This window comes from Nasonia vitripennis (assembly GCF_009193385.2).
Source record: "Nasonia vitripennis strain AsymCx chromosome 2 unlocalized genomic scaffold, Nvit_psr_1.1 chr2_random0004, whole genome shotgun sequence".
Lineage (NCBI taxonomy): Eukaryota > Metazoa > Arthropoda > Insecta > Hymenoptera > Pteromalidae > Nasonia > Nasonia vitripennis.
In genome coordinates this window covers 2,357,625-2,384,196 of record NW_022279610.1, presented here as the reverse complement: position 1 = coordinate 2,384,196, position 26,572 = coordinate 2,357,625, and the positions used below count along the sequence as shown (strand labels likewise).

General features: G+C 35.1%; 3 protein-coding genes across 21 annotated transcripts in view; 1 reads left to right on the top strand and 2 right to left on the bottom strand.

Moving 5' to 3' along the window:
- Window positions 1–26,572, bottom strand: part of LOC107981865 (ubiquitin-protein ligase E3B) — a 583,577-nt gene that overhangs the window by 487,957 nt on the left and 69,048 nt on the right. For 8 of the 19 annotated variants that reach the window (XM_031924026.2, XM_031924028.2, XM_031924031.2 and 5 more), the window contains exons 1-2: window positions 20,631–20,871; window positions 20,202–20,346 (exon numbers count right to left, since the gene is read on the bottom strand). The exons of 9 other annotated variants lie outside the window; for them this stretch is intronic. In XM_031924026.2, the coding sequence (XP_031779886.1) occupies window positions 20,202–20,346; window positions 20,631–20,856 (371 nt within the window). In that variant the 5' untranslated portion in view covers window positions 20,857–20,871. Of the gene's footprint in view, window positions 1–20,201; window positions 20,347–20,581; window positions 20,872–26,572 lie in introns of those variants that run through there. 2 more of the 19 variants (XM_031924033.2, XM_031924034.2) reach the window with 2 other exon arrangements.
- LOC116416304 (palmitoyltransferase ZDHHC3-like) lies at window positions 4,607–13,399 on the bottom strand. Its single transcript, XM_031924046.2, has 4 exons — window positions 12,949–13,399; window positions 6,205–6,303; window positions 5,969–6,127; window positions 4,607–5,807 (listed from the first exon to the last, which is right to left on the bottom strand). Coding segments are annotated over exons 1-4 (519 nt in total). The 5' UTR covers window positions 12,951–13,399; the 3' UTR covers window positions 4,607–5,548.
- On the top strand, window positions 16,544–19,785 carry LOC107981663. The gene is made up of 4 exons (XM_016987908.3): window positions 16,544–17,109; window positions 17,284–17,395; window positions 17,604–17,835; window positions 17,925–19,785. Exons 1-4 carry the CDS (start codon window positions 16,880–16,882, stop codon window positions 18,302–18,304), a joined length of 954 nt encoding a protein of 317 aa, XP_016843397.1. The 5' UTR covers window positions 16,544–16,879; the 3' UTR covers window positions 18,305–19,785.

The following is a 26,572-nucleotide window of genomic DNA, read 5'->3' as shown; positions in this document are numbered from 1 at the left end:
ATGCGTTTTATAAACATCCCTACATTTCGTGAAAATATTCTGCATAAATTATTTTTTCAACATTTACTGTAATTTTTGTATATGAACACATGGATTTATTTCAGAAATGTAATTTTTGAATAATTAGTTTTTGCATACATTAACAATAGACATTAGCAAAGTAGCGTACGTACGTACAAACATACATACATATCGCTTATTTAACACAGGGAAAAAAATATTTTTTTGTACACTAATAGTACAAGTTTAGATGTAAAAAATGGTAAATAAAAATTCTACGGTGTGGTCTAGATCAGATGATGCTGAGGATAATCATGATAAGGAATATTCCAGCGATATGATGTACATACGTTTTTTTCGGCACATTTGATTTATATACAGTGCTCTTCCTCGTAGACGATGTCCCTTGGATCAGATAGTCACCCTTGCACCTGGACATCGTCTACGGAAGATGCGGTTTTTCGGCACATTTGATTTGTATACGGTGCTTTCCTAATCAGCATTAGGAAATTTTAGAAAAATTGTAATGAATTCTTAGTGAATGCTTTTTTTTCAATAAGTATTTTCATAAAATACTTAATAATAGCTTCAGGTTTTAACGAATGTCCGCTTCAGAAGCATTCATAGAGAATTATTATGTTATAAATGAAATTTCGCAGCAGATGCTCTGGTACCAAAACAGAAGTCATACAGTAATCACTAAGTATTCCTCAGTATTTAGCATGGATTAGTTGTTCCCATTAAAGAAATCATAAAGAATTCATAAAGTAATCATAAATAATTCTTACTTTTAAAGAATTTAATTTTCGTTAAAATGTCACACACGCCTTGTATAGGTATTATTATTGTTATTATTGTTATTAATGTTTTTCATATATTAGAAGAAATATAATTAAGAAATTAAAAGTTTTTGACGATGATGGGAATCAAACCTTGAACTTCGGCACGGCAGTTGAGTGCACTTACCTAAATCGAATTCTTATACACCGGATTTCAGATCTAATATATTAATTACATTTACTGATAGGCTAATTAATGATAAATAAATAAATTACAACCAATGAATGATTGCAAAGAAAAATATATAATTATTCAGTAATAAAAGTAAAGTGGCGTTTTTTGAGACCGAGTGTTGAGTTTGTAGAAAGTCCACTAGTTCTTGATATTCATGATATAAATGTTCATTCATAAAGAATATTTTATGAATACTTTTACTACTACGAAATACTTTGCTTCTGATTAATACCATTTTGTATATTTTATAATTTTGTTCATAAAGAATACTTTATGAACGAATACTTTTCACACAACTATGAAATACTTTACTTTCAGTTGATAACATTTTACATTTCAGAAATCTGTTTATAAAGATTACTTAATAAATACTTGTTTAATACCATAAGTCTTTATTTAATGCGGAAATTCTTCATGAATGCTTTTTTTCAAAGTGTGCTCATCGGGCTTTCTCGTAGATGATGTCACGTCGATCAAGAAGTCATCCTGGCACCTGGACATCATCTACGGAAGATACGGTTTTTTTTCGGCACATTTGATTTATATACGATGCTCTTCCTCGTATAGAAGATGTCCCGTCGATCAGGGAGTCATCCTGGCACCTGGTCTTTGATCATATTATTTAATTATACTAAACAAAAAAATAACAAAGGTGTTTTGATAAATATCATGTTATTTCGAAAGTTTATATATATATATATATATATATATTTTTTTTTTTGAATCATAGAAAATTAAATTTCATAAAAACTTTTAGCACATCAAATAATAACAATAGTAAAATTTACGAATATATATTTCATATACTTTTTATCATCGGATTTAAATATTGATTTCAATTATTTTCTACATGTATTGATTATCATGATTATTTTAAATCAATGATATAAATTATCTGTCATTTTACAATTTGTATTGAAATTTTTGTATTGTAACAAAATATCTCCATTATATTTTTTATAATCCCCCTAGTGGAAAAAAATGTAATAAATTGTAATAAATTATAATAAAAAAGTCACCATTTTCTTATATAATATTACGCTTACAGACAATTTTTTACTTTTTGTGATACTTTTTTACGTATTAATACATTTGTTGTTTCAAAGAAGAGACCCCCATGAAATCCTGGATCAATGGATTTGTAATAAATATTTCCTTATTATTTTATTGCAGTATGTATTGAAATGCTGAAACATTATATAATAGTACATTATCCCTGCTAAAAATATGCGATTGAAATCGATAGACAAAAAATGAATCGATTCCGAGTCTATATCTTAATCCTGCGTTTTATATTCAGGCTACTGCGTGTGTAATATATTGATGGCATTAAAATCGATTTAAAACGATAAAATAATATCGATTAAACCGGGTTAGAATACATAAGTATTAGGATATTCGCTTAATCGATTGAATGCTTATTTAAATCGGAACCAATGTATCTGTGTTCACTAGAAAAACGGTTTTAATGATTCTTTATATCTAGAATATACATTTGATATTATTCAATCGTACTGTATTCAACTATGCAATCGTTTTTACTCATGTGTATATCGTGATGTTAATCGATTTGAATTGACATGAATTTTTTTTAATCATGTGTCGTTTAATAAAGTCAATCGATTTTAATAAAGTTTCAATTCAAATCGATTGTAGTTAATAAATCTATTCTGTCTTCTACAGCGTTTGACCTTTCTTATATAGTAACGAAGAAGAAATCTTGTCACTTACGAGTATAAACATTCGAAGCGACACCAAGCGGTTATATTAAGAAACATAGAGTCGATTAAAATCGACTAATTTCGCAATGAATTTAATCGATTCTAATCAAAATATAAAGGTTTTTTTTTTCATAAGGGATATTACAAAACTTTGACCATTAACGTCACTTAAAATGTTATCAAAATTATTTGTAAAATTAAACTCATTTAATATCGACTAATAAGTTGATTCATATTTATTGAAAGAATCCCAATTGAACTGCATTAAAATAATCATCGCATAAAAGCATTTTGATATTTAGATAGCGATTAAGACCGATTCACGTCGATAATTTAAAACGTCGATTAAATCAATCTCGTATTTTTAGCAGGGATTCTTTTTTTGATTATTTTAATCGATTGAAGGATAATTGAACCTAACCATAAAAAAGTATCGAGATCGATTAAATATTATATAAACGAATCACCTTATGAATTAATTTAAATTTATTGATAAAATCACGAACAAATCATATTAGATAAATGATTATTATTTTTATTATTCGTAATAAAGTACAATTCGAACAGATTTATATATACCGATAAAATAACGATTAAATGATATTGCAAGAATAGTATTCGTTTTGGTTTACAAAGTCTATTAAACTATATTTAGAGCTATTCATAAAACTAGTATTGGGATCGATAAACTATTAAGTAATAAATAGTGATTTTCAAATCGATTCAAATAGATTGACAAAATAATATTTAAATGATATAACAAGAATAGTAATTGTTTTGGTTATTAAAGTCGATTAAAATATATTCAAAGCTATTCATTAAACTAGTATTAAGATCGATAGACAATTTAGTAATGATTAGAGATTTTAAAATCGATTAAAATTAGTGAAAAAAATTACAATTCAACTGCCCTAAAATAATTACTACATAAACATCGATAAAAATATATTAAATTTAATACTTTCGTAATAAAACCGATTGTAATTAAAACCGATTTAAATTGATAGGAATTTAATTGACCAAATTTGGTCGATTAAATGGGTTTAAAACGATTAAATTCGATTGAATTTTAATCGATTTCAATCGAATTCAATCGCATATTTTTAGCAGGGATGTAACAAGGGAGTAAAGTCGATGATTATTCCCGGGGTTGAAAGTTTACTAGTAAATCACTCGAGGGAATAATCAACTTTACTCTCATGTTGCATATAGTGCTTTATTTACGACTGAACTGTGTAGCCACTTTATTTCCTGAAAAGTGGGACCTATACTCAGCCACCGGCATTATAAAGGAAATATACGTTTTTTATAAATAAAAAGCTTATGCAAAATGTAGCGCCAATATCGCCCTTTTAATATGTACTTTTTGATCTCACAGACCCGGAATATTAATATTTAGACACTTTGGCAAAGTTACACTTGTATTAAGTTTTAAAAATTACAGAAAATGTTTAAGTATTTTGTACTCCCTGGCCTTGAACACAATACCGCTACTTACAAAAAAGTCTTATGATTCAAATGTTGGTTTTGGTAAGATATAATATTTAGGTTACTGGCTGACCAAAGGTACGCTGTACTCAAAAGTTATAGAAGAAGAAATAGAAGTTATAGTATACCCCCCTTACCCCAGCCCGCAAATATTGAATATATATAATAAAAAAAATACTAGTCGATGTATTTTTAATTGCACATTACAAATAATCTATTTATTGTAATTGAACCTCCGTAGTTTTTTAATTAAAAATAAAAAAAGAAATGTGCTATATGTACCTTGGAAAAATACGTTTTTCTCAAGAAATGTTGTGTTTACCGATATTCTATCAACGTTAAAAAATTGAACCCTAGCTATTTGTAATTGAGACACTGCTAAATATTGCAAAAAAAGCATTTATTTATAAAAAAATCTAAAAAATCACTTTTGAGAAATTTAACATACAGCACCAACGTATTGCGCATGCGCAAACCACTCCGAGTGCGTCAGCGGTCAGCGTGTGGCAGGCAAAGCGAGCAGCTGTTCTGCAGTGGAGAAAATACTTAGTGCTGCTGGCTGCACTTTGTGCTTAAAGTTGTTGCTACATAAATATCCCAAAAAATCTCAAGACTTGTACTTGTTTATGTAGCAACAACTTTTATTAACTTGTTGAAATATCTTAGAAATTAGAATATCAGCATTAAAAGAATTCATGTTTTCATATTTCACTTATGTATATTTAAGATTTCAAGATATTTAATATACTAAAATATATTCTCATGAATAAAATTGTTGCATTACAATCTATCATAAACAAGTAAGTGTATATACACATGTATAATACAGAAACTGCAAACAAATCCAATCATAATTTAAAATATAAAATACATTACAAAGACTAAGATATAATATAAAATATGTTGTTAATCATGGAAGTTCCTATTGATACACATAACACAGCTTTTGAAACATTGTGACATTATTTTAATTGTACTCGAATTAATGTACTTTAATAATTGTTTATATGACACTTTCTTATTCTTTATGTCTTGATACTGCCTTTGGTAAGAATATAAAAAAAAATAGTGGCACAAGATTTTATTACGTTTCGTCAATATTGTCTTTAGAAAAGAAAAACTTTGTTTTATGTTTTAGAACAAGAACAAAAAAGATAAATCGAGTTTAAATTGAATTCATTCCAATAGCAAATCATTATAAAAACTAAAACCACCTAAATAAGATAAATAAATATACAACTTTCAACTTGACTGACAATTTCTTTTTAAAAGACTTTCTTTTTGTTGACTTAAATTAGATAATTTAATCAAACTTGATGGTCATCTCAAATAAGATGATCATCTCGCCTGCAAGAATAACGGGGAGGATTATGGCAAAGAAGCAGCCAGAATATAGGATGGCTCTTGCCACAGACTTGAGCTAGTAGAGTAAAAGCATGAGTATTCTTATGATGATTGTGAGTTCCTTGTACACGTTCAACGGCGGTTTCATCATCAAGAATAGCTTGGAATTGATATATTAGAATTGCAATTACAAGCATTCCAAATAATGATGATTCGAGAACTAGTATCACACAGTGTAAACTGAAACAAAAAAATATAATTTTGTAGCAATCATCAAAGATCGTTGTAATACTAGTAATTTAAAATGCATGTTTCTTGTCACAGTTATTTATCGAAAAGCTATTATTCTTTGCAAATAATTTTTAACTAGAAATTAAGCAACTCTGAAAATCAGTACTTACATGCGACTCTGTTTTATTGCAATGTCATTGCTGCACTGTGGATAATCAAATACCCAAGACACGATTACTAAGGCTATCGCGTATAAAGCTAGAGTACCGACATACACTAAAAATGGTATGAAATATTTTTGATTTCTTTCACCAACACAATTGTTTATCCTGAAAAGTAGGAGGAAAGAGATAAGTATTCCAATACTACCCATCCACAGTGAATATGCATGATTAATCAATCGTACCAGGGACAATGATGATCCATTCTCCTAATGCACCTTTTACAAATCCTACAATGATGTGCCCTAGGTGGTCTGTAAGTCTCACACCTAGTGCACACAGTCCAGTCTGTAACGGTCACTTATGGGTCGGGGGAAGTTTTAAATTTCGCGCTGCGACACGGGCGACATTTTATAGGGTAGATTTGGCAAGCGTCGATTTGTATGTGTGTGTGTGTGCGGGAGAGAATACGAAGCGCCGGATCGCCGGGCAAAGCAGAACGCTGCGAGAGGTCCAAGCGATCGGTTGGACTCTGCAAATTTATAATACAGTCGACTCGAGAGAAATTGCAGAAACCCGAGAAGGGGTAAGCCGAGTGAATACCGTGATAAGAATTTAAAAGTAGATTTAATTCTAATTGGTTCCGATTAGTTTTTGTATCAAATCAAGAGTTCGCTGCTCTGAGGAGGCGATCAGGGAGTCGTAGCCCTGGAAAGGACATCGTCAACGTGGCCGTCGAGACGTGGCTCCGATTTCGACGTACCCGCAATACAGATCCTAAAGCCATCCAACGCGCCAACGCCACTACTCCGAGCGCAGAGCATCAGTGATCGACGCATTGTAAGCGAACGAATTTGAATCGAAGTTATAGATATCGAGCCGGCCATTCAAATAGTAGCGGAGACAAGCTTGTCTTTTAGAGCAAAGCCACATTTAATTTGTTGACGACGATAGCGCGCTGCGCAAGTCAAAGCATGTATGTGAGTGTGTGTGATTTGATAAATGTGCATGCGCGCATATAATTTTTTTTTAAGATTAGTTCGACGAACGACGGTATCCCAGTTGTGCCTCGCAGAATTTTGTACTCAAAATAACAACGTACCTTATTTTATTTGAAATATACATATATCTATTCTCCCCATACATCCATTTTTTACATTGGCGCTCAACGAACGGGCAAAGTTTGCGAGAGTACAATTGGCATAAATCGTCGTAATAAAATAATCATTGTGATAGCGCATGGTTCTGACGAGAACTGGTAAGGGAAAGGACATTTCCAAAATGACAGATCCTCAAGTGATCGAAGAGTTACGAGAGCAAATCGCGAGACTGTCTGCCGCCCAAACAGCAGCAAATAACGAAAACGAATGTTTAAGAAGGCAAATCGCATCGCTCAAAGCTAAAAACAAAGACCTCCGCGACGGTAATAGTAGCGGTAAATCGTACAATGACCATGATACGCAGACCGATCAGGGAATAACCCCGCCTGGAGATCATGACAACTCAGACGCACCGAGACCTAACAATAACGATCAAAATTCAAATATAAACCTCGATTTGGTCAATGACATTCTAAGTCATTTTGAGACGCTTCACGTCTCATTAGTTCTGCCCACTTACGACGGAGAAAACGGCAACCCTATACAATTCATTGAAAAACTAGAGAAATATTTTATCCGCAAAAAAATAAAACATGAACAAAAATTGCTCGTGGTTGAGGACGCTCTAAAGGGACGCGCGCGCGTCTGGTATGAGGCACGCTTTAGCCCTTTCATATCGTTCGAACATTTTAAACGTATTTTCAACGACGAATTTTATTCGTTAGAAGCTCGAATGAAGTTTAAAACAGAGTGGGCGGCGAAGAAGTTCAAGCCGGGTTCGAATCATTGTCTGCGTGAATACTTCCTTGAACAAACGCGAGCCGCAAAATACATCACACCGCGTATGGATGACTACGAGATTAATTACACCATTATTAAGCAATTACCTCAACGTGTGCGAGATGCTTTGTCAACCGTGGATTATTTAAAGAGTGATTTAATTTCTCAAGCGCTAGCGCGTCTAGATGCCTCGTATAGTGAAAACTACAACGGTAATACCCAGTACGCAAAATCGGCTCAGCAGCAAGAACGGCAAAAACATACAGTAAATCAGGTAAATCACATTCAAAGAAACGATTCGTTGATTAAACGAAATAACTATTCAGGCCCCGGAAGGCGTAATTACTCACAAGATAGATCTCGCGAAAATTGGCGTGAACCAGCGCGTTCCGATGGAAATTCGCATTTTGCACTACCTGACACTTCTAGACCACCGCCGAAGATTAGCAATCAGAGTAGAAGCCCGAATAGTAACGACGGAGAAAACTCGCAATTTCAGAACAAACAAAGTCCATCAACGGCACACAATATTCGCGCGATACAGCAGTCGGAGTTCATACAAGATCTAGCTTGGGATGTAGAAGGAGAGGTCGGTGAAGGTGATTTGTCACCCGAATCTCACATCATGAGTCCGAGAATGCGTGCAAAAATATTTGGAAGTTACGTAACCGTATTGATAGACTCCGGGAGCGATATCACATGCGTCTCGCAACGTTTCTACGAGAGTATATCGAAAGTAAACACTAGAATCCCAGAGTTACCTGTAAGCAATTTGGCTGTCGGTGTAGCAGTCGCGCGAAAGACTATTAGAATTGCGAAGAAAATCTATTTGAACATTCAATACGGGAATTATGATATTGAACACACGTATTTGGTGGTACCGGGTTTGGCTGCGGATATCATCGTGGGCGCGGACTTTCTTGAAAAGAACGGCGGAATCATAAACTTTAAAGACAAAACTTTTGAATTAAAGGGAAAAAAAATACCGTCAAATCTGATTTCGTATCAAGGTGATCCAACTTTGAACGAAAATTTGGAAGCTAACGCGTGTCGAAGTTTACAGTTGCATATCCTAGAAACCCATAAGTTAGATAAAAATTTGAACCACGCTACCAAAAAATTGGAGAGGTCGAGCATGGGGGGTGGTTGCGATACGGAAGTATCCCAAAAAATGGTAGCCGTGAGCGCAAATAATATAACGATTATGAAGTGCGAAAATAATACTCCGTATAATGTCGAGTCAGATATCAAAGGCTACGTGGCGGGCTTGACACAGCTAAGCGACGAGCATAAGCGCGTCATCGGACAGTTGTTTTTAAGGAACAGAAGGGTTTTTTCGGACGAGCCGGGTCGTTTAAAGGGATACGAGCACGTGATAAAGGTCTCGAGCGATAAACCTTTCGTCCGTCGGTCGCAGCCGGTCGCATTAGAGGTCAGACCACAACTCGACTCTGAAGTTCGAAAAATGGAAAGGCTAGGTATCATTCGGCGATCGAACAGCGACTACTGCAATCCGACGCGTATCGTTATTAAGAAAACGGGAGAGATACGTTTGTGTCTTGACGGCCGCTGGGCTAATAAATTAATACGCGCAAATAACGAGTCTCCGCAGAGAATCGAAGAACTTTTGCTAAAGAGGGACGGACTAAAATTTCTATCGACAACCGACCTCGTAAAGGGATATTGGCAGATACCAATTAGCGAAGAGTCAAAGAAATTCACGGCATTTGTACATAACGGACACGTATATGAGTTTAATGTTCTCGCGTTCGGAATGAAGGATTCGGGAGCCGCATTTATCAAAGCGCTGGACATCGCACTCGGGCCCGAGTTTGATGATTTTGTCAGTGCGTATATTGACGACTTGCTCATAGTGTCATGTACTTTTGATGAACATGTTCAGCACCTTGATAGACTTTTCAATCGGTTGATCGAAAAGGGCTTGACGTTAAGCTTGGCAAAGTCGAATTTTTTTAGGGATTCTGTCCCATTTCTGGGATTTGTACTCACGCGCGAGGGAATTATGCCGGATCCCGAGAGATTGAAAGCGATTCACGATCTGCCGCCGCCGCGCGATAAACAACAATTGCAGTCTGTGCTAGGAATGTGCGGGTATTATAGGAGGTTTGTCGTCAGACACGCAAATTATATCGATCCTTTCCGGGATCTCTTGAGCGGAAATAAGCCGTGGGTATGGACATCGAGGCACGCGGAAGCTTTCGAAGAGCTGAAATTAAATTTTTCAAGGTGTGTAACTTTGCGTCATTATTTGCCAAATACTGAGTTTCGAGTTCAGACGGATGCGAGCGACATAGGCGTATCGGGAATATTATACCAGTTAGACGAAGAAAATAATCCGCGAATAGTTTCACTGGTATCGCGCGTGTTAACAAAATACGAGAGGAATTATACCGTCACCGAGAAGGAGCTCCTAGCGGTTATATATTCAGTTTTGAAATTTAGGTATTATCTACTTTGCTCTAGATTTCAAATCATCACCGACCACAAAAATTTGACGTTTTTATTAACTTCACCGTTCAATAGCGCGAGATTAACGCGTTGGGTATTATGCTTGCAAGAGTATGATTTCGAGATAGCCCATTGCAAAGGTAGTGATAATGTAGTAGCCGATTTCTTTAGCCGTCACTTCCCGGGCGAGCCGTTCCAAAGTCATTGTAACCGTTTGATTTGGAATTGCGTGAGGGAACTCCCGGAAATAACAGATTGCTCGGAAAACAATATAAAGTCAATAAATTTAGTAAAAGCCCTTTGCCTAAAGCCGGAATTATTAAGCGAGCTAAAGAAAATCAAAGAACACCAAAAAAACGACGCGCAGGTTCAATGTTTCGTAAAAAAGCAGTCCAAAAATCATTCGGTATGCGTAGATCATGAGGTCTACTATGTTAAAAGCAAGCAGGATGAGGGGTGGAAATTACTCTTACCGCTGTCTTTGGTATTAACAACTATACGATATACACACGAACAGTTTGGTCACGCGGGCGCTTTTAAATTACAGAAATATTTATCACGTTTTTTCTATTGGAGAGGAATGCGACGTGCGATAAAAGCTTTTACAAAGAGTTGTGATCTTTGCCAACGGGTTAAATATTTGAATTATAAGATGGAAGGTGGATATCAGTTTCTAAAGGCTTCGAAACCCAACGAACTTGTGTCCGTGGATTTTTTCGGGCCATTGCCGCGCTCCGTAGGAGGTGTGCAATACATCTTTGTGATTCAAGATGTTTTCAGCAAATTGATAACGCTTTATCCGATAAAACGCGCAACAACAAAGGTTTGTCTAACAAAGTTAACGCAGAAATATTTCGTAGATGTAGGGAAACCCGAACGAATTTTGTCTGACCACGGAACCCAATTCACTTCTCCGTCGTGGAAGGCGAGTCTCGAGGCAGTAGGGATCCATGTGTTGTTTTCGTCTATACGTCATCCCCAGTCAAACCCGGTGGAACGTAGCATGCGCGAAATCGGTCGAATTTTTCGCACCTACTGTGCAGATCAACACACAAAGTGGGCACGGTACGTGAACTTCGTGCAGCAGTGTATAAATCTAACGGTCCATCAGAGCACGGATTACACGCCCTATTATTTACATTATAATAAACAGCCGAAAGAAAAAATACTCGAGATATTCCCTCTTTTGAGCGAGATACCACACGCGCGCGAGTTTCATTTGGAGCGAGCGAACATAAATTTGAAAAAGGCATTCGAAACACGTTGTAAGGCGCAGAAAACAGTGTCAAGGATCAACATCGAGGTCGGGGACGAGGTGATGCTTCGCGTACCCCATTTGTCCGATGCCGCGCAGCGTCAAATCTCCAAATTTTTTTATATCTATGAGGGGCCGTACCGGGTATCACGGCTAATGGGAGAAAATGCGTATGAGTTGGTAATGTTTGACGATCAGGCGGTCGTAAAAGGTACGTACAATCGGTATAATTTAAGAAAATATTATAAGCCGTAAACGAAAGCTATTTGAGCGATGAGATGCGCTGTCTTAATGATCCACGATAATCAATAGATGTTTGTAAATAGATCCGACGAAGCGCGAGGCATGTGCCGAGAAGCTTGTACATGTAAATAGAGTATTAGCGAGATCATAGCTTGTAAGTTTGATGAACAGATGATGTAAATAAACAAGAGAAATTGAGCAGGCTTCGCAAATGTTAGTCTCGACTATCCGGCTTTGTGAGTTGAGATGAATATCGGCGAAATTTGTTCGAAAAAGAAAGCAAAGAGTGGAAGTCGATGTACGTCAAGGACACACATCGGGGGGGTGTTTGTAACGGTCACTTATGGGTCGGGGGAAGTTTTAAATTTCGCGCTGCGACACGGGCGACATTTTATAGGGTAGATTTGGCAAGCGTCGATTTGTATGTGTGTGTGTGTGCGGGAGAGAATACGAAGCGCCGGATCGCCGGGCAAAGCAGAACGCTGCGAGAGGTCCAAGCGATCGGTTGGACTCTGCAAATTTATAATACAGTCGACTCGAGAGAAATTGCAGAAACCCGAGAAGGGGTAAGCCGAGTGAATACCGTGATAAGAATTTAAAAGTAGATTTAATTCTAATTGGTTCCGATTAGTTTTTGTATCAAATCAAGAGTTCGCTGCTCTGAGGAGGCGATCAGGGAGTCGTAGCCCTGGAAAGGACATCGTCAACGTGGCCGTCGAGACGTGGCTCCGATTTCGACGTACCCGCAATACAGATCCTAAAGCCATCCAACGCGCCAACGCCACTACTCCGAGCGCAGAGCATCAGTGATCGACGCATTGTAAGCGAACGAATTTGAATCGAAGTTATAGATATCGAGCCGGCCATTCAAATAGTAGCGGAGACAAGCTTGTCTTTTAGAGCAAAGCCACATTTAATTTGTTGACGACGATAGCGCGCTGCGCAAGTCAAAGCATGTATGTGAGTGTGTGTGATTTGATAAATGTGCATGCGCGCATATAATTTTTTTTTAAGATTAGTTCGACGAACGACGGTATCCCAGTTGTGCCTCGCAGAATTTTGTACTCAAAATAACAACGTACCTTATTTTATTTGAAATATACATATATCTATTCTCCCCATACATCCATTTTTTACAAGTCATTTCTCATCACAATCATCTCCACCAGAACTTCCTGTATGAATAACCGAAAAGTCCATCCTTGATTGTGGCAATGGCACAATCCCTGGATCGCTGCATACTGCTTTCAGATGCGACATCATCAGCATCAGCACAAAGTGCAGCCAGCAGCACTAAGTATTTTCTCCACTGCAGAACAGCTGCTCGCTTTGCCTGCCACACGCTGACCGCTGACGCACTCGGAGTGGTTTGCGCATGCGCAATACGTTGGTGCTATATGTTAAATTTCTCAAAAGTGATTTTTTAGATTTTTTTATAAATAAATGCTTTTTTTGCAATATTTAGCAGTGTCTCAATTACAAATAGCTAGGGTTCAATTTTTTAACGTTGATAGAATATCGGTAAACACAATATTTCTTGAGAAAAACGTATTTTTCCAAGGTACATATAGCACATTTCTTTTTTTATTTTTAATTAAAAAACTACGGAGGTTCAATTACAATAAATAGATTATTTGTAATGTGCAATTAAAAATACATCGACTAGTATTTTTTTTATTATATATATTCAATATTTGCGGGCTGGGGTAAGGGGGGTTTATAGTATTGCCCCGCGTTTAAGTTAGCCCCCCCCCCCCCCGCCTCTACATAGTTCAAAGTCCAAGAGAAATGCATGCATTTATCGAATCAAAGTTTTAAGATTATCCAAAATGCTCCAATCTTGAATATAACCCAAATTAAAATGTACATTCCTTAAAGCATAATTGTCATTATAAATATACATACATCTTTACTAAAAAAAAGCAGATAACAATCAGCTGATTATTAGCTGATAATCTGCTGATAATCTTGACAAAACATATAAGGTGATATCAGCTTAATATTTTTATTTAAGCTGATAGTTACAAATATGCGTTTATATGAGATAAAATGCTAATGATAATCATCAAAAAAATTTTAACCTTCAGTATATTTTTTCAAAGTTGTTTTAAATTAATAAAATTTATAAAATTCATATTATGAGGGCCAGATGATAACACCAAAACACTGGCTGTGAGCTACAAAATTTGTATTTATTAATATTTAAAAAATTTTTTGTTTAAATCAAATTCATTCATTAATTCTACAAACAATCAAAATGCTCACTAATTCCCTGTTGAAATTATTTACATAAAATTATATGTAAAGATTTCGAACTTTTACATGTAAAATTTCACATGTATTAATGAAATTACAAATGAGTGTGTCTCCGCGGCCGATATCGCGTACGCGAAATGTAACTTAGCGTGCGCGAAAACTTTGTAGCGTGTGCGAAATCAACTAACAAATTTTCCGGGAAAATTTCGCGTGCGCTACTAATCAACCTTTCGCGTGCGCTAAATCTGTCACGCACGCTAGAAAAATCAACCTTTCGCGTACGCTAGATCTTTCGCGCACGCTAGATATAAACTTTTCGGGCACGTTAGTATTTTTAAGAGCAATTCTTTCGCGTACGCTAAAGTGCTCCAAATTTTCTTATAAGCAAACGGAGTACTTGTATGAGAAATGGAGCGCAATACAATAGAAACAAGTCAGTCTTGGCGAAGTGTCTTTATTAATTACAAATAATACATGTTACTACAATATAATTATATTATATAGTTACTATGTCTTTATTTAGAGTACTTTATGCATTTATCACAATACCATGATTTTTTTTTTATTAGTTGGAAATGGCATCATGTTTTGGATTACACACGTATCCAAATGATACCATGTTAAGCAAGAACTACATTGACCTGTTCCCTCATCTGCTTCTTTGTTGCATGTTGGACATGTGTAAATGTCTTTTTTTTCTTTTAATTGTAATTTGTTTTTTTAAGTAAGTAGTTATTTTATATCCATCATTCTTCCAATATTTCTGAAGGTGTTCAATTACTTCATCGGTACTTTCATCCATAAAAATATCTGGAACATTATCTTTTATAATATTCTTAAAATCTTCTAAGCAGATATCATATGATTTCTCTCTTATGTTTGCAGTTATATTTGCATCATTTGTCAGTAACTGTAAAATTAATAATGCTTTGGCATTTAAATCTTTTTTTTTCAAATTCACAAAGTGTTGGTAAAAGTGGAGCTCCAGAGGGCTTTGTAGTTTTTGAATTTTTGGGACGTCCTCGTGTACTGCATTCTGGTTCAGCAAATTCAATACTTTTGATATCAACAATACCGATAGAATTTTTCTGAATATTTATTGAAGCAACTGCTGGATTTAAAGATAGTATTGTAATATTTAATGTAAATAATATTAAATAGCTAAACTAAAAACTATTTGATCTTTTACTTTTGTTGATAATTTATTAGAATGTTCATCTTCTACAACTTTCTTATTTAAATTTTAATTACTAGGTTACTCTTTAAAGGAATATTTTGTTATCCTGTTATTTTCAGTATCGTAATCAGTTTCATCTGAAAATACCATATCTACAATATCAGAATCATTGAGTATTATTGCTTTTGATGAATCTGAAAATAAAGTACGTATTTTTATTTTCAAATAAAATGTTTTAAAAAACAGCCTTAGTGTTTACCTTTTTGAGATGGATCATTACTTTCGACTAGTTTCAGTGTAATATTATTATCGTCATACTACTGATCATTTGAAGAAACTTTTTCTAAATCAAAATATGAATATATTAAATATAATGAAAGTAAGTAAATACAATATATATGTATAATAATACAAGCTTTAAATTTACCTTTTTGAAATGGCTCAAATACTAATTTTGTTAAAGAATCACTTAAATCATTTTCAGCTGAATCATCTGACTGAGGAACTACGGTTTTCTCTTGTGTGCTGGAATCAACTTCAGTCAAATTTACAATGGAAGCTTCATTTGTAGATGGTACAGCATTCACATCAGAGTCCTGGTTTATGTCATTGGACTGTGTAATATTTGCAGTCACTAATTCTTTAGATAAAGAATCTTTGTTAGTAGTAATTTCCATTGCAGCTTTTTCCTCTTCTTTTGTAGCTGGTTTATTAACGCCTAGAATTGAAAATGTATTTAGTTTAAAAATTTAGAGTATACAAATATTATTTTAAATTTACTTGTGCAATCAATCATTTTCTCTTTTACAAAAAATTATTTTTAATATTTACTTGAAAACAGAAATAAAAATGTATTCATCATGTTGTATATTACAAAGGCATGCATTAATGTTTTTAGAATATAATCCTTTATTACAAAACGCAATAAGTATAATGAAAAAGTTCTTGCCTGTTTTTTTAACAGTGTGATATTGAATACACTCATCGTTGTATTCAAAAATAGATATTCTATCCTTCTTTTTACCTTTTTTTGTATTTGGATCCACAATCAATTTCTTATTTTCGTCATCCCGAGTTAAGTGAATTATGAAGGGACAGTTCACTTTTTTAGATTTACATTCTTTCAAACCTTTGCCTCTGCTTTCAAATTTTCCATAGCACTCGCAGCGTAAACTCAATGAATGGTACCCTGTAGGATTAACTGCATCAGACCTGGTGTTTATTTTAGAAAGATGGTGTGTTTCTTTAAAAATATCTATCTCTTTTAAGTTTTTAAATTCTATTTTACTGAATTCCATGGCACTTATTGTATAGTAGCAATCAGAACAAGACAAAACGATGCAATGTTACCGAATGTTAAAACACGACTGAACACGTCAAAACAATTGAAGCGCAAGCTCGATCCGCTCAACAAGGGAAACAAAACAAGAGCGCCAAGATGATACCTTTCGCGCGACGATTCTATATATAGCGAGTAACGTGACTGCGGTGGCGCCAAAACTATAGGAGGAACTAGATGAAGTGATACGAATTCGAAATAAAATTTTACATTGTTATTATCTACATAAAATATTACTTAGTTTTAAAAGAAAAAGTTTGTAATGCATTAGTGTTCTTTTGAGTTTAATTTTGTATCTACTATGGAACGAATAAGAAGGTTAGAAGAATTTGAAAACCATGAAGAATTTGAAAATTCTTTGGAACTATATGAGTATAGACGTAAACAGACATTTGTAATAAGTGATGCACATAAATTAAAAAAAACAGATGTAAATGAAAATCAGGCCTGCATTTATAAAAATGTGAAATTTGTCTGCATATATGGTAAGCAGCGACATACAATCGGAGAGAATAATGTTAGAGAAACAAGGTATATATAGATCCAGGATAATTAATATAGATGTATGATTGCTCTAGCTAGCCCAGTACTTTCAACTTGAATCTTTTCTTTATAAATACTATGTAGTAGAAAAATATTGAGCTAAAGCAATCATAATTCAAGAGCATCCATTTGCTTTTTATTATATAATTATTTTTTCACTAGTACTATCAAAAATGATTGTGAATCCTTCATTTACCTTCGACTATCACGAGATGAGCAAAGATTGAAAATACTGGATTTAAATTTACAGCATACTAATCATGAACTATCTGAGGTAAAACATTCACTCTCGCCTTTTTCACTTGTATTGTTAAAATAAATTAAACATACTTATATCTATCCCAGATATTCTATCAGTTTCATATATTTATGTTTGATTTATATAAAAATATATAATTATTTAGATTACTGTAATTTTATCACCATTAATAGTTTATGATTATATGCATGTATATGCTTAAAATGTTAATGTCTTATTGCAGTATGTTCACAGTTCATTGGCTCGCAATCGAAAATTAAATGATAAGGAACGTGTGGAATTACTTGATCATTTGCTATCTTTGGGAACCCCAATACCAAAAATACAAGATGAATTTAAAAAAGTTAAAAATGTTGAATTGATACCAAAAGATATATACAATTATCAACGCAAATTTAAAAATGAGTCCGATGATACATTGTTTACAGCAGTATCGATATTAAAAAAAATCTATAGTTAGTATTTATACATAGAGATATCACTTAACTTTTCTAGCTTTACATATTTATTGCGTAGTTAATTCTAATATTTTGTTAAATTACAGATGCAGAAGTAGATGTGTACTGTGAATTAGATGATAATAATAAACAGATATTCAAAGGTCTTTATTTTAGTACCTTACAAATGCGCAATGCATTTAATTCATGGCCTGAAGTAATATTTATCGATACAATGTACAATTTATTGAAGCGAAAGTTGATAACTTTGCTCCTGTGTGTGCAAGACTCCATGGGATTTACACGAATAATTGGTGTTGCTTTATTAGCAAATTTACTAAATATTTTAAAGTTCGTAAAGAAAAGAAATCCAAAGGCATCTGCTAATGTGAACTGTTTTATGACGGATAAAGATCTTACAAAAAGAAGAGCTATTGTAGATGTCTTTCCTGGTGTAAAATATACCTTTGTGAGTTTCATGTTTTGAAGGTGTTTTCAAGAACCATAACAATGCAAAATATGTCAATAACTGCAAAGCAAAGAGACGAAGCACTTACCATTTTAGATAAAATAGTGAAAAGTAATTCTAAAGAATAGTACGACTACTTATACAGTAAAATTTGTGAAGACTTACCTGAATCAGTAAAAGATTATTTTGATCAGAACTGGCATGGATGCAAAAATGAGTGGACTCGTTATGCTTTGAGTGAAAGTAATTTTGGAAATTACACAAATAACCCTGTTGAGTCGACCAATGCCAGTTTGAAAAGAGGAATGAAGCTGAATAGTACCTTAAAGGATTTCATTGATAGTTTGTTTGGCTTAATTCGACGTAGAGATTTAAAGATTAAAGTACATGTGATAGTATCTATAAACATCCACTACATCCATATGAAATAGGTACACCAGAATATAGCTACAAAAATTTCTTAACAGAAAATGCTTTTAAAAAAGTACTTGTTCAATTGCAAAGGAGGAATCCAATGACATTGTTGCACATAAATGAAACTTATAGCACATGCTTAATAAGGTCAGGATTTAGAGTACTCAATGTGGGAATTGACAAATGCGAATGCATAAATTTTCAAGAAGACATATTGCCATGTAGACATATATTTGCGGTAAGACAACATTTTGATTACGACCTTTTTGATGCCAGTTTATGTCATAAACGATGGAAGAATTCATATAATTTTGAATCTCAAATGAATTTATCGAAAAACATGGATGTAAATCAAAGTTTATTTGACGATGGTACTTCTGTTTGTGGTGATTTTAAACTTTATTGTCTAAAGACAATATTCATTTGGCGAAACACCAAACACCAAAATCTGCACCACAGAGACTACGAGCAATGAAAGAAGTTGCTGGTAATCTTGCACATCTTGGAAGTATGGTTACAAAGGAAACCTTTACAAGAAGATTGCAACTTTTAAAAACAATAGAAGATGCTTGGCGACAAAATGTAGAAGTTGAATTAGATGGAAGACTGATATCAACAAATAATTTTTCAAACTTATCATTAAATGATGAAGAGTCAAATCATGATAACATTGATCCCTCAAATATAGTAATGCCACATGCTATCAAATTACGAGGAAAACCAAAAGATATTTTCAAGTCTACTATATCAAAGTCAAAAAAATAAAATGTGTAATAAAAAAATTCTTTACCATTAAGAGTTAACCTTACCTTTATTTTGCATATATATACATTTTTATACATAGAGATGTTCCATTCATCCTTCATAAGTCACTCCTGTTGCTTCTTTTATATATAGGAAATGTAGAGCACTTTAGCGTACGCGAAAGAATTGCCTAAACAAGAAAAACTCTAGCGTATGCGAAAATCTCTCGCTCCATCTCTCATACAAGTACTCCGTTCGCTTCTTACAAGAAATTTTGGAGCACTTTAGCGCACGCGAAAGAATTGTTCAAAAAAAAAAAAAGTTCATTTATACCACTCTAACCTCAAAATGCAAACTAATTGCAATTTTCGGCTCCCGTGGTATAATATACTATTCTAGCGTACGCGAAAAGTTGATTTTCTAGCGTACGCGATAGATTTAGCGCACGCGAAAGGTTGATTAGTAGCGTACGCGAAAAATTTTCCGGAAAATTGTCTGTGGTTTTCGCGTACGCTACATTTTTCTTCGCGTACGCGATATCGGCCGCGGAGACACACTCTGAAATTTGACGTACAGTTTTACAATTTCATTGATACATGTGAAATTTTACATGTAGAAGTTCGAAATCTTTACATATAATTTTATGTAAAATTTCATGTAAATATTTTCAACAGGGTTTAAAATGCCAAAAAGATACAAATTCTTATAATATTCAACTTGAAATTTATAAATTTGATACTCATACAAAATAACTTACATAGCTTTTGTAGTGAAGTGTAAATGTTTTAACCACTTTCGAAAATAATTTTGAATGCAGCAAGCAGCAATTTCTCTGTCCTTCTCATTGGCACGAAATTCTCGTGCAGCCTTTATTTGATCGAGGAATAGATTTTTTGATGAATCTGTGTTGGAGAACATTTATAAACAATTTAAATCATCCAATAAAATACAAAAGTATAACAGCATGCTGGAGATTATGAAAAAAATAAAATTTTATCCTAAAGTTGTTTTTTGTTCTTCCTTGAATGAGTTATTAACTCCATGCCATGCATTCTGAACAAGAGATATTTATAATTTTAGCAGGACGAAACAAGCAATGAGCATTATCACATTTATTCTATTTATGTTTGTATTTACAACGGGTTTATAGCGATTTACTATCTATATCTATATACTTCTGATGTACTATTATTATTGTTAAAGTTGGATAAAGTTAGTCTTGTCGGCAGATGCGACTCAAGCAAAGCTCCATGCATATTGGCAAGTACAAGTTCGGCTTGATGGCGCTGGTAGTCGCATTGAAAAGTAGAAATATTCGCACGTCCAACTAAAACTGGCACATCTGGTGGCGAACTCCGGAAGCGCTGAAAGTTATAATAAGCAGACGACAAAAGATAGTAAACAGCGCCCATAACCTCATAAAAATAAAATCGGAGCTGTGGGACTGTGAGAGTTTCTAGTGTGATTTTGAATAAAAATTTGCACAACATATGCAACCTACGGCTTACCCGTGCATCGATTTACAAAAGAGGAACCTCTATTATTAAAGTGGCTAGAGGCACTGAAGGATATAAAAATACATTGCATTTTAGGCAAGATTGTAGGCAAAAAGCAAAATATTTATCTACATTATTATTAGAACTGCAACATCCATTATAGTACATGATTTGAATTTAACACCCTACATCCTTCTTCAAAGGGTCGATTGCCCCCTTTCACGTACCTACTTTATCAATTCAAAGTTTTCAACGATTACCCCTAACATTTTTGTTACGAATTGTGTTAAACTTACATAAACATATCTTCCAATTAATAATAAACAAGTTTGAATTAAAAAATAAAAATTTTGTAGCTCACAGCCAGTGTTTTGGTGTTATCATCTGGATGGTAAAACCGTATTGGCCCTCATGATCTGAATTTTATAAATTTTATTAATTTAATACAACTTTGAAAACATATACTGAAGGTTAAAATTTTTCTAATGATTATCACCTGATAATCAGCTGATTATTATTAGCATTCTATCTCATATAAACGCATATTTGTAACTATCAGCTTTAATAAAAATTGCGACGTTGAGAGCGCGCGCGCATGCGTCGAGTTGTGCGCCGCCGGCCCCGCTCGCGAGGGCGCGAAGGGCCCGCGCGCGCTGATTCCTGTTAGGACTGCCTAGCGCTTCGCACGTTTGGCTTCCTTGCGGTTTTCGATTTTTTTTCTTTGTACAGTGAGCCAGTGACTTGTTCTTCTCAGAGATATCACTGTTCACCTCGTTCTGCACCGTATTTGTTGTGTTTAGCGGAAAATTCGCGATCGCGTCGTTCGCGTGTGTGCATTTGTGCGAGTGTGTGAGTGTGCCTCGAGGCGATAGTCTTAAGGTTTGTTGGCGAAGGTGTCCACGTGACTCCTTCGGGGCGAGCGAACAGCGGCAACACCCCTTGTTGCCCTCGTGCCAAGCGTCTGGCTCCCCGAGACGTCGGGGCGCGCTTGGTGCACGGTTGCGGACCAACCTTTCGCTCCCCAGGCCCGGCTTCCAGACCTCCAGGACCAGGACGGAAGCAACTGCGGACTACGACGGGGCCTGCTCAACGCCCTCTTCAGCGGCGGTTTTTGCTTTCGTCTTTGCGGTAAGAGAGCTCTCTCTCTCTCTCTGTGTGCGGAAAAGATACCTCGCGTCTTTGCGTTTTGCGTGCGTTCTTTCACATGAGTTTTTTTCTCTTTTAGAGTCACTGTTCTCTTTCTTTTATTTGTATAGTTTCCTTTTCCTTATTTTCAATAAAGCTTACACTTGCTGAGGCTTTTCCCTCTAAACCGTGAGGGTTTTTACGCCAAAGTAAGTGCTTTTTGTGTACCGCGAAATCGTGTGTGTTAATTAAAAAGAACCCTTCACTCACTCAACCCTTTCCTTTTGTCGGAACTCACTCATGGTAGCACGGAAAATGGGGGCTAACGCCAAAGTAATATTGTTTTTTAATTATTTTTTGTTTAGTAAAATTATTAAATCTAGTTACCCCAAGCTTAAATATATATAACTTGAATACTAATATATCTCATAACCCTAAATCTACCTACCCTATGCACAGCAAGATCCAAATGAATAAAAAAAATACTAAGCCAAAACTCCTAAAACCATCTACAACAGGAGCCCGATCCTCTAAGCTATATCTGTTGTCTGTCGTCGTCGAAAATTTTGTTTCATTTGTCAAAAGTGGTTTGTTGCTTAGGTACAACCCACAAAGTTTATGTGGTTATCGACAGACGAACGTCATGGTCCGAACTGCGACGGTCATGACTACGTAATAAGACCGTTCCAACTACAGAGTAGAGTGCGGAGTGCAGGGTATACTAAGTTTCGTTTGTAGCAGTACACTTTTAGACTCATCACATTTCAATTAATCGTTGAAGCCGCGTAGTCATATTTGGTGCCCCAGCAGTCCAATTTTAGTATTATAACAGTTCAACAGTACCCGGCTGAAAATAATCATATGAGCCATCATATGAGCAATCATATGAGCGATCATATGAGATTTTCGACCGGATTCTCATATGAGCTCTCATATGAGCTCTCATATGATATATCGCGATTTTTCATAAACATAAATAACCACATTACTTACTTTACCGCGCATTCTGACTTTTATTAGATTCTTTTTTATTACCACAGCTTTGTAAGATACTTCTAGAATTTAATTTTAAATAAATATTATATTGAAAAAAACTTAGATTCGAGGAGAGTTGAACCCGGAACCTTAATATTACGAAGCAAGCGTCCTAACCGCTCAGCCATCATCATCTTTGATATCTTTAGATTCTAATCATCATTATGATTTACACGTCCTTGTATGTTTTTCTTATTATTATACTCTATTATAATTACAATTAGTTTATTTTATAATGAAATAAATAAAATTTTATTCGAGTAATAATAAATAAAACACGCAAGGATATGTAAATCATAATGATGATTAGAATCTAAAGATATCAAAGATGATGATGGCTGAGCGGTTAGGACGCTTGCTTCGTAATCTTAAGGTTCCGGGTTCAACTCTCCTCGAATCTAAGTTTTTTTCAATATAATATTTATTTAAAATTAAATTCTAGAAGTATCTTACAAAGCTGTGGTAATAAAAAAGAATCTAATAAAAGTCAGAATGCGCGGTAAAGTAAGTAATGTGGTTATTTATGTTTATGAAAAATCGCGATATATCATATGAGAGCTCATATGAGAGCTCATATGAGAGCTCATATGAGAGCTCATATGAGAATCCGGTCGAAAATCTCATATGATCGCTCATATGATTGCTCATATGATGGCTCATATGATCGCTTATATGATGGCTCATATGAGCTCTCATATGATTATTTTCAGCCGGGTATGTGATAGTGTGACACTTCCAAATGTTGGCAATCCTAGCCTTCAATATTTATTTCTGTGTATATTCCGATACGGAAACAGTAAATCGCCAGAAAATTGATTTGTCAACAGCGCAGTTTCAGTGTACAACATTTGGCGTCTTGAAACGGTCAGCAACGGTTTTTGACTACTGGAGCTGTGTTCCGCATATGTAAACACAGTAATTAGCTGATTACAAAGCTCATAAATAAAAAAAGTAAAGAAAATTAATTTGCAAAATTCATATTCAAAAATAATGGAGACATGATTGTAGAAGTTGTCTAGGTGTTTGGAGGGTCGCGCGATGTTTAAGTCCAGTATGTGATCCGTAGTTTGTTGTATCTAGATTTCAAAAAATACAGTTGTAGGTGTGCGTACGTGTTTGCGGGGTCTATGATGATGGGATCCAGGAAGGGCGCTCCGGGTTTTTTTATTTAGGTGTGAAAACCGATTGTCATGGAAAGTGTATTGGTATTCAAGGTCACTGATAATAAGCTCCAAAAATTGCGCTCCGTAAGATTCCGTGTCGACGTGTGGGAATCGGTTCTAGAAAGTGTCCAAACATGCTGGGTCGTCGATTGCGGCCGGGATCCAAGAAGTGCTGGACCTCGTGTTTGGCAATTCCGAACACCTGGACACCATCTACAACCACCACTTATACTATACGTACGAAAAATTACGGAGCGCACTTCCTGGACCCGATCATCGCGCGACCCCCCAAACATCTAGACAACTTCTACAACCATGTCCCCCTTATTTTTGAATATGAATTTTGCAACTTAATTTTCTTTACTTATATTATTTATGAACTTTGTAATCAGCTGATTACTGTGTTTACATATGCAGAACATAGCTCCAGTAGTCAAAAACCGTTGCTGACCGTTTCAAGACGTCAAATGATGTACACTGAAACTGCGCTGTTGCTAAATCAATTTACTTGTGATTTACTGTTTCCGTATCGGAATATACCCGCAGCAGGCGGCACGCATCATGACCGCCACAGTTCGGACCATGACGTTCGCCTGTCGATAACCACATAAACTTCGTCGGCATGCCAGAGCGACAAACCACTTACGACAAACAACGCAACATTTTCAACAGCGACAACGACAGACGACAGACGGCATTTAGCTTAGAGGATACGGCTCGAAGCACAGCAAGTTGCTGACATAAAAAGAAAATACTTCATCCTGAGAAACATAAGCCCACCTACATGATGTGCAGCGAATTGCAAGTATAAAACATAAATACAAAATCCTAAGACTCTAAATTAATTTACCTAATATACGGAAAGAGATTAGAATATTTAATTTTTAAACTAGCTAAAAACGCTCGCTTTGCTCGCGATTAACAAATTAATTGTGATGATATTTAAGGGAATGTCGTAAAAAAACACTATTTTTCTGTTACATAAAACTTTTTGAATAAAGTTTGCTAATGAAAAACTGAGTCTGTAGCGCCGTAGTGTTAAGGTAGTTCACTTGGCCCAGTGGTGCTCAATTCAAGGTTGTGTCACGTCGGCTTTAGTCCTTTCGAACCAAATCCGTTCGATTTAATCTTGGAAATTTTCTCAGTAGAAAACTTCAAAGAAGTACGTCGCTCCTTTCTACCCTTGCGTTGCCGCAAAGGATGAGCTAGTCTCGAGTGGTGTAATCCGGGAGTATTTTTTTAAAAGAAACAAAGTTATTAAAAAGATAGAGTGCTATTTTTATTATTATTAGAGATTATGCAAAAATCTAAGCAAAGGGTCTGGTTGTATGATTTTTGTTTAGAAGTTTGACTAACTTTGGAGCGACTGCTAAACAGGCACAAGTCCTGAACAGTCACTTGCAAAGTTAGTATAGTTTTATGAAAAAGGAGAAAAATTCGCGATTTTCGTATTGTGTATTCAATACTGTGATTAACAGGATGGATATCCTGATCGGCAGTTTGAATTACAAATACTTCATTCAAAACCTTTTAGATTTAGCGACACTAGATATAAGAACTTTATAGTCAACCGGCACTTGACTCTACTTCGTAGCGAAAAATGAAATGACTCGAAACCACACAGTGGTGGGTACAAGGAAACAATAGTACAGAGTAAAGTAAAGGAAATAATTTTTACTTACTTTTTTTATGTTGTTGACCTGCTGCTTGGGGTGTGAGGTTTGCACTCGACGAGCTTTCTCGAGTAAATGTAGGAATGAAATTTTCCTTTAATACGAATAAGGTGTCGGATTTTTTTAGAAATAAAAGAAACACGTAGTTCAAATGTCAGAGATGTATATTATAAAAAAATCAATGAGCGAACGGTGCGCGTACAAACTTATATAAATTTAAGGTGCGGACTGAGCGCATTTGAAAAAATGTAAAATATTCAATAAGCGGACTAAGCGCGTAAACTTGTAACAATTTGAGAAGCGGACTAAGCGTGGTAAAAGTTGCGACTCGAGAATACTCATAACCTTTGGCCAATCCCTCTATTTCCCTCTTCGAGAGATTTTCGGAGGATTTTCCAATGGAAAGAGAGTTTCCTCGAGGGCTCCTCCTACGCTTGGGTCTGGAGACCCCCTACTCTAACTAAATTTTCCGGGGGTGAGGCCAAGATAGGTTCTCTGCCCCCGAGACAGATGGCGACGCTTGTACCATTTACAAATGAGAAAATGAATTTTTATAAAAGATTGTTTAAACAATATAGCTTCATAGATTAGTTTGTTATTATTAGTTAAACAGTTTCGACTATTATCTTGATTAAC

Coding starts and splice junctions, on each gene's coding strand:
- LOC107981663 (XM_016987908.3), top strand. CDS start 16,880: ATGGAACGAATAAGAAGGTTAGAAGAATTTGAAAACCATGAAGAATTT. Junction 17,110..17,283: donor AATAATGTTAGAGAAACAAG/GTATATATAGAT, acceptor TTTTTTCACTAG/TACTATCAAAAATGATTGTG. Junction 17,836..17,924: donor GATATTAAAAAAAATCTATA/GTTAGTATTTAT, acceptor GTTAAATTACAG/ATGCAGAAGTAGATGTGTAC.
- LOC116416304 (XM_031924046.2), bottom strand. Junction 6,128..6,204: donor ATGGATCATCATTGTCCCTG/GTACGATTGATT, acceptor CCTACTTTTCAG/GATAAACAATTGTGTTGGTG. Junction 5,808..5,968: donor GCAATAAAACAGAGTCGCAT/GTAAGTACTGAT, acceptor TTTTTGTTTCAG/TTTACACTGTGTGATACTAG.